Source organism: Agelaius phoeniceus, chromosome 4 (assembly GCF_051311805.1).
Source record: "Agelaius phoeniceus isolate bAgePho1 chromosome 4, bAgePho1.hap1, whole genome shotgun sequence".
Classification (NCBI taxonomy): domain Eukaryota; kingdom Metazoa; phylum Chordata; class Aves; order Passeriformes; family Icteridae; genus Agelaius; species Agelaius phoeniceus.
Window position 1 is genome coordinate 50,722,399 of NC_135268.1, and position 16,799 is coordinate 50,739,197.

At 33.9% G+C, this 16,799-nt stretch overlaps 1 protein-coding gene across 2 annotated transcripts in view; it reads right to left on the reverse strand.

Moving 5' to 3' along the window:
- Positions 1–16,799, reverse strand: part of SLC30A9 (solute carrier family 30 member 9) — a 35,071-nt gene that overhangs the window by 17,313 nt on the left and 959 nt on the right. For both annotated transcript variants that reach the window (XR_008534345.2, XM_054633788.2), the window contains exons 2-15: positions 15,594–15,770; positions 13,178–13,240; positions 10,330–10,429; positions 9,428–9,520; positions 9,123–9,205; positions 8,013–8,071; positions 7,249–7,316; positions 5,837–5,939; positions 4,362–4,417; positions 2,915–3,050; positions 2,450–2,489; positions 1,930–2,001; positions 1,366–1,473; positions 264–429 (exon numbers count right to left, since the gene is read on the reverse strand). Coding sequence is in view for 1 of the 2 variants with exons in the window: in XM_054633788.2 (XP_054489763.1) it covers positions 264–429; positions 1,366–1,473; positions 1,930–2,001; positions 2,450–2,489; positions 2,915–3,050; positions 4,362–4,417; positions 5,837–5,939; positions 7,249–7,316; positions 8,013–8,071; positions 9,123–9,205; positions 9,428–9,520; positions 10,330–10,429; positions 13,178–13,240; positions 15,594–15,770 (1,324 nt within the window). In the remaining variant the exon portion in view is untranslated. The remainder of the gene's footprint in view (positions 1–263; positions 430–1,365; positions 1,474–1,929; positions 2,002–2,449; positions 2,490–2,914; positions 3,051–4,361; positions 4,418–5,836; positions 5,940–7,248; positions 7,317–8,012; positions 8,072–9,122; positions 9,206–9,427; positions 9,521–10,329; positions 10,430–13,177; positions 13,241–15,593; positions 15,771–16,799) is intronic.

A 16,799-nucleotide genomic window follows, 5' to 3' on the forward strand; every position in this document is an offset into this window, starting at 1 on the left:
TTAGGTCATTGTCAATTCCTGTAATTAATGTGACAGTTAGAATGTATCTGCAATGCTATTTTAGCTGTTGAATACCCAAGAGGTACAAGTATTCTTTTACTAAAAGTTTTAGCACAGAAATAGAAGTTAGCAATAATAAAGACTCTAGAATCCCAATACAGAAGACTCCACACTAAAAATAATCTTACCAGATTTCTCTCATTAAATGTTGTTTTCTTGTTTGTGGTTGTTGATAGTAGAGACTGAGCTGTAGAGGTTCTTACCTTACTACAGGATCACTCTCCAGGAACTCGGTGAGCCGCTGCAGCTGCTCAGGCTCGATGGATCGTCCCAGCAGGGCTTCAGTGTTAGTGTAGATTAGAAATGCTGACACAGTTCCTAACAAAGTTCCAACACCCAGAGACCCCACACTGTCATAATAGGGGTTTCCTAAACGAGATATAGCAAATTAGTTTCACAGAGTGTTTCTAAAACATAGCAGAGAACTCTAATTTCACACTGAAAAGAGTTCATAGTTTTGAGGGGTTTTCAGGGTTTTGCTTTTTAGTGAGATTTTTTTGGTTGGTGGTTGTTTTGTTTTAGTTGGCCATTTATTTTACTTTTTTCTTTTCTTAATTCAGTGGAAATTTTTTCCTATTGAGGAACATGATGAAGCTGGAACAAAAAAAATTATCATAAAACAAAGCTTTAAGTCCCTCCTGTCCCTTGACCACTCCTGTCGCCTGCAGGACTAATAAATGAGTAAACTCTTGTTTGTATGTGTTTCTATATTAGTAAACATAAATTTATACACAAAGTTATATACACTGAAACATAGGTAGCAGCACAAAATCCAGTGTTCTTTTACCAGTAACTCAAAAATTTGCAAATATTAACTGTTTCTGGAATATAGTACTTAATAAGTTTCAAACACTTATTCATGCTCAGACCTATAGAAATAGTACTGTGTTTTTAAGTTGATGAAGGAAACTAGAAATTAAATTTTAAAATTCCTTCTATATAAAAGTGAAACTTGCAATTAAGTCATTGAGACAATGACAAGAAACAAAATTCCAATATTTATTCTCTTTAAAAAAATCAATACTTAAAAAGAGATGAGTAAGTAATCATCCCTCTTTAGAAAATTTAACTATGCAGCAAAGATGATGCACTTTGAACCACTTGGCATACATATCATCTTACCTTTAGTAAAAAATAACTTAGTTTGTATGGTGAAACACCTCAAAAATCTGCTTACAGAGTACAAGTATCAGAAATTAAGAGCAGAGACATATTTAAATCAACCAATATAAACTAAATGCTCTGTGTCCATATCCATACATGGGAAAAAATCCACATTCTGCCTGCCTCTATGCAGAATTTTACCTGTTAAAGAAGTCAGTCCCATACAGGTAGCAGCTACAGCCACGCTCAGGACTGCTGCAGCATCCTCCAGTAACACCACGTTGGTACTAGGATCACGACTCTGCACAACTGCACACACAACACAAAAAAGTTATATTGCTCTGAAAATTTAGCTTTACTCTGTTATGCACTGTACTTAAACTATACCAACAACAGCAATTTAAAAGAACAATTTATGCAATTATATAGGTGTAAACTGAATTTTTGCATATGCTCACACTTCTGAAAGCATTTATACATACACAGAACAAGCCCAATTATGGCAGCTTCTCAAAAATGTTAGAAAAATTAAAGGGGCATTTATCCTGAAAAATACATGCACTTTTCCAAGTGTTTAATAGAACTCTTAAATCAACAGTTCTCATCTAATTTGTAAAATGTTATTTGTTAGTAGAATAGAAAACAGATCAATAAAGGGAAAAGTAAAAGGGAAAACAGAAAATTGTTTCTATCATTATGGAAATACTAGCAAACAGATTGTGTTTTAAATAACACCACGTACCTTACTGCCATAATGATACTTACCATATTGATAAAATGAGAGACCCTTGGCTCGAGCACTCCTCCGAATTTCATTTATAGCAACAAGCAGGGTGGCTGAAACAACAAAGTTGTTGCTGAAAATTGTTAGAGGCAAAAGGACTTGTTTCCATTTTGAAAAGAGCAGCTTTTTGTTATAATATCATAGCAAGATCATCAAGAAAGCACTGATTGTTGGTACTTTGAATAAAGTATAGTTACTTTTTTTTCCACAAGTGTGTCTCCCACACAAATCAGAACAGATATATTCATTGATAGTTTAATACCAAAAAGTCAATCCATGCCTACTTTCCTAATTTTGTGTTCTTCAACTTCTTACTATACAGACATATACATAAAAAAAGTTTTCACATGTTTCTTTTTGTTTGTTTACAAGTATTTGCAACAGAGCTCAAAATTTCACTGTGTAAGCAAAGATCAATTATTACTGTAATTACTGACATTTGTGAAATGCTATTATCTTAAGAGATTACAAATACTTAAATAGAAACTTGAAACTGCATACCTCCTTCTGATACCAATGATCCTGCTAAAATGCAGTATGCCTGTACAGAAAAAAACAAGAATCAGATATGATATTATATTAAATGCACATTTCTACAGATCTTTTCACCACAGGCTATCCAAAAGTAGCATTCCAGAACCACATTATCCACAGTGTCATGTAATTGTCCCTAAACAGAAGGAAACCAATAATAATTGGATCATGCAATATATTCCAAAACAGGAAAGCAGGACCTCTTGGAGGGGGAAGATATGAAAGGAAGATGCAGGGTTTAGAGAACAGCTCATTTTGCTGCAGGATCAACTATAGTTTAAAGATTTTTTTCTTAAAACACATTTTCATTAAAAATAGTTTGAGTTAATTGTGCTGGAACTCAGACTGACTCAGGAAGTGAGTTTCAGACTATGCCACTATTTTTTATTAAGTCACTGGTGTTAAATACAATAGCAAACAAGATTAGCTTACCCAGAGAAGAGATTCTACAGGATGAGGGTGGAGTAAACCTATGATCCCATGATACCAAGAAAGTCCTGCACCCATCATGAAAATGCCCACTCCACTAATCAGGGAGGCAATATAGCGCATATTTGTGAAACCATACCTAGAAGAAAGACAAGAAAATTATTTTAGGAATATAAGATTCTACATCTCTACAAACATGCCTCATATTAATTTTTACATGTCTTAAATTATCATCATCTGACTTGAGATCTATTTAAAACAAAGCTGCTAAATCCAATCTAATCCAAGGGAAAAAAAAACCTACTTGAAAAAGGATATCAAGCATAAATGTTTTTCTAACTTGGTTTTAAACAGCTGTATTCGCTCTTGTACCATGACTGAGGATTTTATTTTACAACTGAAAAAACCCCAAAATAAACAACATTTCTACCACTTTAAGATTTTAGTGAAATGCTACTTCTAAATATGGACTCTAGTTTTGTGAGCAGCCAGTCTACATAATTCATAAAGCTAACTTAATGGGAATAAAATTTACACATCTCTCAGTAGTTCAGCTAACTACAGGCATCCAACACTGGCAGTTTTTAAGTGCAGTGGAGGAATAAAAGCAATATTAAAAGTTTGTGTTTATTCCTTTTTTTGGTTTTAACTCCATCTACAAACAGTGCACTTCTATATTGAGGAAAAAGGGAAAGGAGCAAGAGGGAGAAATGAGATATGATGAATATTTGCACAAGTTTAAGATTTAAATTTTTCAAATTTTAATGATGCAATTAATGAAAAAAAGCATAACTAATCCCATAAATTAGATGTATTTTTGAAGTAGTTCTTAAAGAATGAATGACTTGTCCAAACATATGAGGAGTAAAACAGCTCAACACTGAGAAAATATAATGGAGAGTGCAGCTTATAACTTTCATGAACTTGTAAGAACTTACCAAGAAATATTCCTATTACTAGATACAAACAAAGAACAGTTTATATCAAACACATCTCCTTATGGTACAAGTAACTAGCTTGCATAAAAGCACTTTGTTGAAAAAGGAAGAGGACAAAAATTACAAAAAGTAATTTTTATTAAAAAAAAAAAAATCCCGTGATTCACATGAACAGTGTTTTAAAAGCAGATCTATTAGTTAGAAGAGGCAGAAGAGCCCAGAACAACTTAGAGGAATAATGGCAATTAAAATAAAACATAGCAAAAGTGTACCAGGAAAAAAAGAACAAACAAAAAATACCCCAACACATGAAACAAGCCATTGAAGCTGCAACTCCTGGAGCTTGAAAGAAAACCCTTTTCTTATTTTATCTGTTGTAAAAGCAGAAACAATACATCTCAAAAATGGCCCAAAACAGCAAATCAAAACAACAAGGTGATGCACAAACAAGAACTGCCTGATCTTACTGCTATATATAGTTAGCAAAATCTTTATTTACTCAAAAAGCTTACGGATGACTGGGGTCAGGTGTCCTCGCAGACTGACTGATGCCCAAAGCTAGCAATGCCTATTTAAGACAAGAAGTTAAAAAAAAATTAGAAACTTTCTGTATCAACTGAACATGAAAGATAAAGGCAGATGTAAATTGTTGAACTGCATATATGCTTTGGTACTGATATCTTATTAGAGCTGGAATATAATCCTCAAAATTTGTCATCTAAATTTACCACTCCCAAAAAATTGTTAGTTATATCTACATACATAATATATATGCAATTATATGGTGTGTATATATAATTACTGTTAATTATCATTTTAGAATCACAACTGAAAATTAACATTACGTGCAATCACAAGTGTTGTTGCTGTGCTTCAGTGTGAAGGAATGAAGTTGCTCAGGGAACAAAGCTATTTAAATAAATCCCTCTTGAAGAGAAACTATACTGAGACTGTGGTGTAGTAGGGTGAGGACAACATTTAAAGCAGTAACTTTACACTGCAACTTGTCAGCATATTTTGAAGGAAGAAATAACCTTATGCTATCTAAATTGCCTACCTGGGATATATTTAATTAGGCATGTATTAAGTTGTTGATGCAGGAAGTTATAAATCTAGACCTGAATTTTGCAAAGCATGTGTTTTGTTTAAGACTATGGATAATGAAACATAGTAACAATTAGTCTTAGCAGCAGCAAGCTGCTTTGAGGAAGCAAGGCTTCTCCTGTGTTTTTCCCAAAACCACACACTCAATTATTTGGAAAAACAAAACAAACCCTCCCCATCTCAGTGGAACTTTCAACTTTGATATTTAAAAAACAGAATAGCTCTTCAATATATATAATACCACTAGCAAACTTGGTTCACCTGTACATTGACACACTTGACCAAGTGAAAAAACGCACACTTTAATACTTAAATTTATGGGGATGCCAGCTTTATCAGTTGAATTAGAAAACACTGGAGAAAACAAGATTAATTTTATCCCTGCATATTAATATTATATGCCCAATTCTGAGCCTGCCACTCTACTTCTCAAAGTAAACATGCCACATATGTGCCTACTTGTGCTGTGACAGGCTGATAGGTAATCAAGGAATAGAAAAAGAAAACAAGATGCTCAAATCCTCATCATTATTCTACCTAGAGATGAATAAGTAACAAAGTCTGTCATTGTATTATAGTAACTGACAGGAAAAGCATTTCTAGTTAACATTTAACCAAAACACTAACCAAAATAATTTTAGATTCAAGTACCCCTCATGATCCATGAAGTAGCTGAGTACAGTTCTTATTGCAACTCTACTCTTTCAACTTATTTCTAAAAATCCTCAAAATCTACATTCTGACTTCTCCTTTTTACACTAATACAAATTTAGAAGCATCCTATTTTTTTTATTCAAGTGCATTACAACTATTGTAAGTATCTGTCTTTATTCCCAGTTTTATTACAAGTACTAACTTGAGAAGAATGGAAAAAAACACTCACCTGGTTACATGTGTCTGCTAAAGAATGTATGGCTTCTGAAAACATACTTGCAGAACCCGTGTAAACCCAAGCAAGTAGCTTAAAGAAAAAATTCAAGCCATTTCTGAAAACAAAGAGAAGAAATAAAAGAACATTTGATGTTTAATATTTTCAGCAAAGCCAGAAGTGCTGTACAATCATGTGTTATCTGCCAGAAAGGGATCAACTCAAATATCAGTTTAATAATTAGAGAGCTGTGCAAACAGATAATTGATAGAGATTTTCTGCATGGTTACTGTGAAAAAAAGTCCTTTCAGCTACACTTGATAAAGATACACAGTTTATTTTTCAGAAATCATTAACTTCTAAGAGGTTCGAAGTAAGTTACACTTCCTGAAAACTACCACCACACTTACTACTCAGAACAACTAATTTTCTACCAGTGGGAGAATACAAGTCTTTACAACTTCCTTTCCAATTTTTTCAATCCCTTGCCTCCTACACATCCTCCACCAATACTGTAGTGCAAGGTTCCCTTCTTCATCCTCAGCCTGAGCCATTCTCAGTAGGATACAGATGTGAGACAACAGACAGGAAGACAAGGCTGTCACTAGATTATATTGTAAAAATTATCTATGGAACTTCTCCATTAAGATGTTCAGTGTGAACTGTAAAGCTACAGGTTTACTGGAGTAAACATTGTCTTATGTTGCACAGAGGTAACTATTAATACCAAAGTCCAAGTCTACATTCTCACTTCAAACATTATCAGAATCAGTAGGTTAATTGATACAAACCTATTGCACAGAAAATCAGACTAGAGAATTGTAATATCCTCCTCTATATTTTTTAACATGAGTTTCATTTATTGTCAATTTTTTAAGTATCTAGATAAATTAAGTGTTATAAGAAACTATTACATCTTCTAGTGGCATATTTTAACATGTGCCAGAAATTATATTCAAGTTAGAAGAAACAAACCCAGCAGCTTCTGAGAATGCAGCTTTCAATTAGAGAAGAAATAACAATTTACAGAGAAAAGTGAATTTTTTTCTGCTGGCCATATGGAAGATTCTTTAAAATGTATGAAAAGCTTCCTCTCAAGAAGGAGCAAGAAAAATGGACAACTTTAAATACCTGCTGTTTCAGATCCTTCAAAATTTTGGTTTTTCTTTAAGAAACTATATAGGGTAATACATTCAGAAAACATTGCTCTTCTCTCATCAGAGATATATTCAATACCTGACCTCTATGTATTGATCAATGTATTCACATAAACTCTCCTATCAACAATAAACAAATAAATCTATTAACTTTAGTTACAGACACAGGCATCTTTATCTTAAATACACACACTGTTACTATTTCCAGGATAATATAAATAAATTACTTTTTATTACATAAACAAAACTTTTTTTTTTTTTTTTACTTACATGCAAATAGCTACCATTACCACCTTCCCTGGTCCCTTGAAAAACATAGCTGCTGAACTGGAGCGTGGCTACATAAAGAAATAACAGATTATTTAATAATTAAATCTTGATCTCATTAGACACCTACTATACAAATTAAATAAAAAACTTTGCACTGTCCTGTATTGCAAAAGTTCTGGAAGGCAACTAATTTACTACTAAATGTTCAGCCAAACTGCAGTTGGGTCTTATGTATTTCTACAAATGGTTGGCCATTAAAGAGATCAACTCCAATGACGTCTCCAGCAGAGGCCACTGCAGCCATAAGGCCCAGAGCCCACTAAGGAATCATTCTGTACACCCAAGCACCTGGATCTAGGGTGTGTGTCTACTTAGGCAAAGAGGAAGGGCCAGCAGTGCATAGAGAAAAGCAATCATCTTCTAGGGTCTTTTTTCTTAAAGAAACTTACTTAGGTTTTTTAAATTAACAATATATTCACTACACATAGTAGTAGGTTATACTTGAAATCATGAGTACAGCTGCAATTTTGACAAGAAGGCAACTGAAAGAAAACCCTCTTTCTGGTGGATAACATTGTCACAGTAGGAACCCATTCAAGTTGTCATCACAACATTTACTACTGCATAACAATCAGATCTAGATCTGGTATATTACAGGGCAAAAAAATCTTCCAGTAATATTCAGTTACACAAATTTTCCTTCAAAAGGTGTCATAACACATTTCACTACACTTTTCTAGCCAAACACTTGAAAATGACCTTACCTTAGTATTTCCAAAGAACTCCTTGTATTCCCACAACAGCCTTTGGTTTCTAAACAGATCTGCAGTACAAAATTTGCATTGTGAATATGTACTAGCAACCAGTAGCTTCAGGAATTGAAATCTACTTGTTTTATGCAGCAGCCAACTTCTAATAAGAGCTAGATGATCTATGAAAGAATTTCTCCCTTGATGTTGTTAATCAGAAACACGTGTTTTATACACTCATGCAAAATGCCAAATACAATCTGTTATGATCCTATACATTGTTACTATTTCTACCAATAAATGATAATGCACAGAGAAAAAACTCAAAATACACTTCTGCAAATTCATTTTGTTTATATCCAAAAATTTTATTTATATCCAAAAATTATTCTTCAGGTCAATAAAAATTTTGAGGCTCCTCACTACACTTTCAGTACACTTATAGATACCTCAACAGGTGTCTGCAGTTCTAGCCTTTTCTGACAGAAGGGTGTTCTAGTGGCACAATGTTCCAAAAAAAATTGACCTCTTATTTTAAGGCACACAACTAGACTAAGTATCTTGAAGCAGTATTGCCTCTTGTGTGATTTTAACTGACTAGACTGATCCAAATACGTCATGAACTACCCATTTGGCTGTGTTGATAATGCCAGCAAGGATAACAAAAATAATATTACACAAAGAAAAAAATAATGTGATTTGGGGGTACTTCTCCCCTTCTGAAACCAAAGGCAAGCTGAATTCTTCTCAGAGGAAAAAAATTAATGAATAGTGGCATGGTGTAAAGATTTGGATCAGTTTTAACTCTTTTCAAAATTTTCAATTAGATAAAATGCAAAAGCATTGAAAATGTAAATTATCATCTAAAAACTGAAAGCCCCCCCTCTGTTCTACAGAACACAAAATGCATGTTTTTCCTGTATCACAAAGGTGATAAATTGCAAGATAGTAACAGACTGTATCTGCAGAGATAGTAACATTTTACTCTAAGATTATGCCACAAAACCTAGTCAGCAATTGCTAGTTACAAATTTACATGCTTTCAATAAAGTAACGCTATCTTGTAGATTCCTAACAATCACACTTCTTGTGACATTTGAAGGTATTTGAACACTCTATACTCACTTTCTCTGTACTTGATCTCTGCCTCTTTACGTCGCTTTCTTTCTCTGGCAAGAGCCTCTGGACTACCCCAAACTTCAAGAGACCTGCATGAAGTAAAAGTATCTTAAAAATGTTTCTGTTCATGCAACTTTTTTTCAAGCATAAAACCATACTGTTGAGTTTTTTATACACAATGTAATTATAATAATCACGATATAACATATGCTCAGATAGAAAATGGAAAACCTTACTGCCCTTTCACATTGCAAAGCTGACTTTTAAAACTCTTTTCTCTCTCTCATATCATCCTTTTCAAACGTTCTTACTTTGCCTCTACGTCCGATCTCAGGTACACCGTGAAAGTCTCAGTGTCATCATGGGGACTTCGTCGTTTAATTTTTCTCAGCTGGTCTAAATCACTAAGGAAAGTGGACAAAGAGTTTAGTGTAAAAAAAAAGGATCATATTGTTCTAATTTGACTTTTATGTCTGGGTGATCATCCACCATTTTGATATTACTAATTTATTGTACAAAAAAAGTGGAGTTGTCTAATTCAAACAGAACAGACAGACAACATGAAGCAAGTGATCTCTAGCAGGCCATTGAAAACTACTGTTTTTCACATCCAGAAGTCCAAATCATGTCTTCATACAATGAAATACTACACACTGAAGACAAAGAATTAAAACACTAAATAATAAAACACTCAATGAATGATCTGTATGTAACTGATAATGCGCACATATGCTAAACAAGAGGCTCTATGAATTAGCCTCCCTAAATGGAAATCAGCAGTCATGTGACAAGAAAATTTAATCCCAAAATTTACACTCTCAGCACAAGCTGCAAAAGGCTGAAGATAACAAAGCTACTTGGGGAAACAGATAAAATTTCCTGTGCTGAGCTACACATTAGGGCATCTACACCATTATGTAAAAACAGGAGGAACAGAGTAATTTGTACTTATGAGACCATAAATCCAAGCAGATTTATTGTCTCATAAGTACAAATCAACTACTTTAAGAAGCAAGTACTGAAACATGAATATTAAGTGCAAGCTCCTAGTCCACTGTAAAACTAAGCAAGAACTAGCTTCTGCCACTTACAATTATGTACACCACAAAAACATTTAGAAAATCTGTGCAAAATCACTCGACAATTACAATTACTTCTCATGCACATATGAACAAACATTCAGAATTTAAGTCTCAACTCAAACCCATCATACCTGGATTTAAGACAAAACTCATTTATTGCTCTGACTCCAGTGATGAAGTTATTCTGTGTGTATTTTGGTCCATACTCTCTTTTTTTAAGGACTGGTTTCACTTTAAAAAAAAATAGATACACAAGTCACTCATAGAAACTACAGCAGAAACTTCAAAAATTAATTCAATCTAGTGTCATACTGTGATATCTCTTAGTGGGAATCTGAAAAACAGTGTCAGTGATACAGAAAATTGCCAGTGAAGAGAAAGGTATCTTCCTCATTGTGGAAATGAGTAAGGTAGAATGATTTACCTCCAAAACTGCTACTTTCTAAGCTGTAGTTCAGGTTTCTCAAACCTAACTGCCACAGTCAGCTACTTCTCCAGCTTTGATGTCAGAGATGGTGCTTGGCTACATAAATAGCATTCAAATATGGCCATTTGGAAACCCTTTGAAAAAAAGTTGTTTCATTCAATATTGCCATTTGGAAACCCTTGGTCTAAAAACTGAAATGGCAACAGACTGCTCCATTTCTATTTTTTCCAATAATCAAGTCCACTTTCTGCAGATAAGACTTTTGACCTTTGCAGAGCATACAGACTGTATACATAATTTTTCTCAACTATTATGTTCAAATTTAGTGCTCTTAACATTGAGCATTTATAACAATTAAAAACATACATGATTTATTTATAATGCTTTTTATGTCTGGAAGATGTGCTCTTATCACATCAGATTTTCATGCACAAGGAAAAGAATACCACGCATATTCAGAAAAATTATAAATGGAATTTTAAATTTATGCTATTATTTCCTACTTGTCTGTATGTACATAACTTCATCTTATTCTCAAATGTAAGTCACTGTACACTAACATGCATTAAAAACATGATTATTGGAAGACTAGTTACATTCAGAAGAATATAACACAACTAACACTGTAATGTAACTAACATTACAGAATACAACTTAAAACAAAAAGCTGAGATTCTGCTGGTGAGAAGACCTTAGAGAACACATGAACTTCTTGCAAATCACAGGATTGATATGATTTCTATAGCTGGTCCAGAACTACTCTTTAAGTCACAGAATACTTATAGAAAGATAATGTTTTAAAGAGTTTGAGAAAATTTTTCCCAGAATTCTACATTGCCTTATTTCTGTGTTTTGATGCTTAACAGCAAAATATATTGTTTGACTCTCCATGACACACTAACAGCACAGGTATTAATATTTATCATAATAATCTGATTTCTCTCATCCAATTTGAACTTGAAGAATTTTTTAAGTCCCTGAATAATCACATTTATCCCACCAAGCTCCTGAGTGAAGGTGATGAAAAAAACTTTGGACATTTCCTAAAAACAGTACACAATTTACTAAGGTTAGGACAAACTGATCATTTTTAATAAAGAACACTTCCCATCTTTTATTTAAAACAAATATATGCCCAAATCATATTAACCTCACTAAAAAACAACTTATGGATTTATCGAAAACTTACTAACTCACCTTTCAGAAATACAGGTAAATTTCACTAAAATAAATCATATATTGTACATTGTATATATTGTACTGTAATTGTATATTGCACAGCATACCAACGATCCTACTCTTCATTCAAATAACTGTATAAAACTGTAGTAAATATGGGAAAAAAAAACCCTATTTGGTGTTTTCAAAAGAAAGACAAGCTCAACAAAAATGATGTAAATAAAACACTTTAAAAAGCACGTTTAAGATTAGTGAGCATTTAAAAATGTTACTGTCTTTCTAATACTTAGTAATACTTGGAGTGGTAATTTTCTAAGCCAAAGCAGCATTTTAAGACTAGAATTCCACTTTCTAGACACTAGCAAAATCCTTGACATAAGCATTTCTCCTTGCACATCTTTAATTAAGAGAGGGGAAACTCTTACTGAAACATATTTCTATTTTCACAATTATTTCACAGAAATTTCTCCTATCTACCTTGCATTTTTTCCCTGCATGCACACACTAAGAGACAATAAATCTAAAGAAACTGACATCCCCCTGCACCACTGGGGTTGAGAAGGTAGAGAAAGCAGGAAAAGATTAAGCCTGGGAAAAAGTGAAGGGTTAGAGGAAGGTATTTTAAGATTTAGTTTTTATTTCTCAGTACTGTAGTCTGATTTGACTGGCAATAAAATAACTGATTTTGCCCAAGTCCGATCTGTTTTGCCCATGATAGTAATTGGTGAGTGATCTCTCCCTGTCCTTATCTCAACTCATAAGCCTTTCATCACATGTTTGCTACCCTATCCAGCTAAGGAGGGGAGTGATAGACCAGTGTGGGTGGGCACCTGGTGTCCAGCCAGTGCCAAGCCCACCACATTACTGCACACAAATGGGAATTGTACAGAACTCAGATTAGGCCGTTCATGTGGTCAAAATATATTTAGAAGCAACACTGATTAGATTAACTCAGTAATAAGAAAGAACAGAGGAAGACTTAGAACAAGGAACGGGGAAGATCAAGTATTCAGCTTAGCCCCATTAAGTCTGAGAGGGAGAATGGACACGACTGAAAACATGCAAGGAGGACAGACTGCAACAACACATGAAAAAACAAATCAGTTTTCTCCTGATGAACTTTGCAGCTTAAATGAAAATTACAAACAAACACAGAAGAGTGAGTAATTAGAAGGAATACCGCTATGCTTGGTTTTTTATGAGTCATTTTCAAACAAACTGTACCAAACAAAGCTGGCACACAAGTGTGTTTTAAAATGCTATTCACATAACTTGCTTACACAATTGAAGAGGAGCCACAGTTTCCTTTTTTTTTCTTTTTTTAACTACTAGCCAACAGCAGTAAAATTCCAATACACTAAGTATTTCTTTACCTTTTACTTGGATTGGCTGTTTAGGTGAAGACTGCTTTTGGCCTGCATTGGTTGTATCTTGTCCTGTAAAATAAAATTAAAGCTCACTGTAAATATGGAAGTATCTACTTTTCTTTTTAGTTAAGAGTTTGACTAACATTAGAATATATCTCAATATTGCACTGGACCCTGACAATTAGAAAATGTATTTGCCAGATTTCCAACACTTAAAACTCTCAAAAGACAGAAACAAAAAAAATAACTAAAGTAAATATTTAATATAGCATTGATCAATAAACTTCTAGCAGCTTGCAGAAGAACACCAATTTGTAACATACTTCACCCAAATTTAAAAAAAAATATTCTAACAGTGCACTTCTGGTTTGGGACAAGTTTTATGCAAAACTTTAGGTTAGTAAATATAATTAATTCTATATGGCTTATGGCTGCTATGTATCAGAGTGTTTCAGAGCTTCCAAGCTGGGATTCAATTTTAAGGGATGGAAGCTTCTTCATTTACAAAAAGTTAGCTCCTTAAAACACAGAATATTTAAACTAAAATCCACAACTCATAGGTAACAAGCTGGAGCTAGAACAAAAACAAAGTCTTTTAGCTGGTTTTGAAACCTGAGGATATGATTCTATTAAAAAACCCAACAAAATATAACTTACAATAGTGAAATGAATCTTAATATTTGGAAAACTACAAGTTCCAGTAATTTTAGTGATATTTCTAGTTAGAAATCAGAAGTACTACTTGGAAACTCAAACAAATATTACATCCCTGTCTCATACATCTCAACATAGCTTTCAGAACAAAACCCTTAGGGTTCTAACATGTCAAACCAATATATTCACTCTTTTGTGCCCTACCACTCTATAACATTGGAGGTTTGCCAGACATTCATAATCATTCACAAAATTGAAAATTACCTTATTCAAAGTGATATACTTTTTTAAAATGAAGATTTTTTTAGCAGGTTAGTGCTGAGTAATGAGGTACTCCTAGCCTAACATGGTACTTAAATTATTTCAAGATCAGATTCTCTCAAAGCTTGCACTACATAACTATGTTTCAATAAGGTAATTAGTTAATACCCTAAAAGCAACTGAGAACTACAGCTAATAACAATTCAAGGATACTTTTTTGGAAAAATAACACTTATAAATCTATGAAGTTGATCTTACTACATAGCAAATAAGGTTGCACCATAACTAACTATTCATTAAACAGTCATCCCTTTCACTTGAAAACAAAAGAAACAAAACCCCTTTGTTTTTCCTTTCCTTTATTTTCTCACCTGGGAAAACACAAAAATACTAAGACTATATCCATGCACAGAGATCTATGTACATCAAGTACCCTTTCAAAGTTTACTGCCTCAGTTTAGAGTCAGAACAAAATCACAGTACATCACTGAGGAAAAGGATACAGAATACTTCCATTCACAATCAGTTTTTCAGACAAGTAGAGGTCGATATAACAGAACTTTCAAGACCGAACAATGTTTAAGAGTCACTTTTGTACTTCCAAACATCAGAATGTAATCCTCTTAGCTAGCTACAGTTACTAGCTTTTAAAGACTGTTGCAAGCCCCAGGAATTTACAAGTTACTAAAGAAGGAACAAATATCTGCTATCCTGACAAGGCAAAGGAAATTCTCTTTAGAAGACCACTCCATTGTAGACAAAAGCACAAAGAAAGAGAGCTTTCATTTTGAAAAGCATCTGTTATCTCCTTAGCACAGTCTTCCGAGCCTGTATCTGTGCAGTCCCACAGTTAACAAGCATCAAAAATAGAGGATGTTACAATGAAGCAAGGACAAGACAGTTCTGAATTTCACAAGCACCTAACAAGCAGCAGATCGACAATCAAACAGCAGGGAGGGTCAGGTTATGCACACTGTATCAAATGTTTAATGTGAATGCTGCAGTTCTAACAACTGTCAGATTAGAAAGCTAGAGCAGATGGGACAGCTCAACCCTCTTTACCAGTCATTTATAGCCTGGCCTTGAGATGCCACAATGCTCAACAGTGGCACTCATTCAATCTTTATCATTAATTCCTTTGACACAACACACCAGAAACGCTACCAAAATAAATCAAATAAACAAGCAAAGTTGTGAAAGATGAGTAATACATTCTATTTCTTATCCCTTAAATTACTTAAGCCCTTTCAACCTCCACATTTTTTCCACCACCACTTTAAATTTGATTACTCTAAACTTAAACCCTTAAAATATCAGAATGACAAAGAAATAAATTTCAGCATTCCTCCCTGCTTATGCACTTGAATTTCATATAGAGATGACAACAACCCAAAATACTAAGAATTCTGCAATCATAATATCATACAATTAAAAAATACCCTGTTATCAGTGAATATGTTAAGCTTTTATATTTTTATAAACACTCTTTATTGTAGCTTAGTATTACCTGTTTCAACTTTATGCAGGGTTTCTCCACGGGCTGATCCATTTGTATCTTGTGATCCAAGATCTTTCTTCTGACCATTGGAGGTATAAACTCTCACTTGACTCATCAACTGCACAGGCAGGCGATTACATGGCAGAATATAAGACAGGCTCCCACTTTTCATTGAAACTTTCCATCCTAACAAGGGGAAGAAAAAAAAGCTGTTTCAGGCAGCCATTTTGGAAGGAAAAAGAAGGAAAAGCGGTCCTGCTCTGGCAGCAAAAGTTATGGAAAGTGAGCTTTTAAGTACTGACCCATGCTCATTTTACCCATGTTTATAGGTAAAACTACAAAATGAGAGTACATAGCATGCTTTCACTACCTCCCTTCAAACATCCACTTTTAAATTTCATTCTAACACTAGAAAGTTTTTCCCACACTCCAGTATGCATTTTTTCCCAGAGACCTCTGGATAATCTTAAGGGTTAAAAAAAAAACCAAACCCAAAGCTATTTGACAAGATCAGCTTTGTGATACGTTGTCTCATTCTAGTCATACTGCCTCAAAGTCTTTAAAAACCATATATTGATAAAAGAACAAATACAGATCACTACAAAACCATTAGCCAGGGTTGCCATTTCGTTTCACTCTGTGCACACTCTGTACAAATCACAGCTTACCAATGAAGAGAAACTGAATTGTGTGCAAATTATACAGTTGCTACAGAAATCACATAGAAAAGCAGACAACACTGTACAAAACATTTTACAGGGAAGTGTCTTAAATTTTGCAGCATTCACAAGAGACAAATTACAATATAAATATGTAAAAAGTCCATTGAGAAACCACCCTAGGTAGGCAATCTTCCATCTCAAAAAAATAGCCAAAAGCAGAGCTGCAGTACAGACCAACCTGTATTAGCAATCAGTTTCTTTTAGGGAGCACAATACTTCTGTAGAGAGGGTAAATAACACCTCCAACCAGTAATGCAGCAGGGAAAGTGCTGTGAGTGCTTTGGAAAACACTCACTAAAAAAATAAATACATTTTTAAAAATAATTAAGAGGTGCCAGTAAATAAAGTCATACAAAGCATGACCATTTAACCATGAATAACACAGCTCTCACAAAAAAATAAAGCATTTTACAGAACTGTCCATTCTGTAAAAGTCTCAACAGCTTTCCTTTTTTGTTTTAGTCTTCTGCACACCTGCATGTCTACATGCACC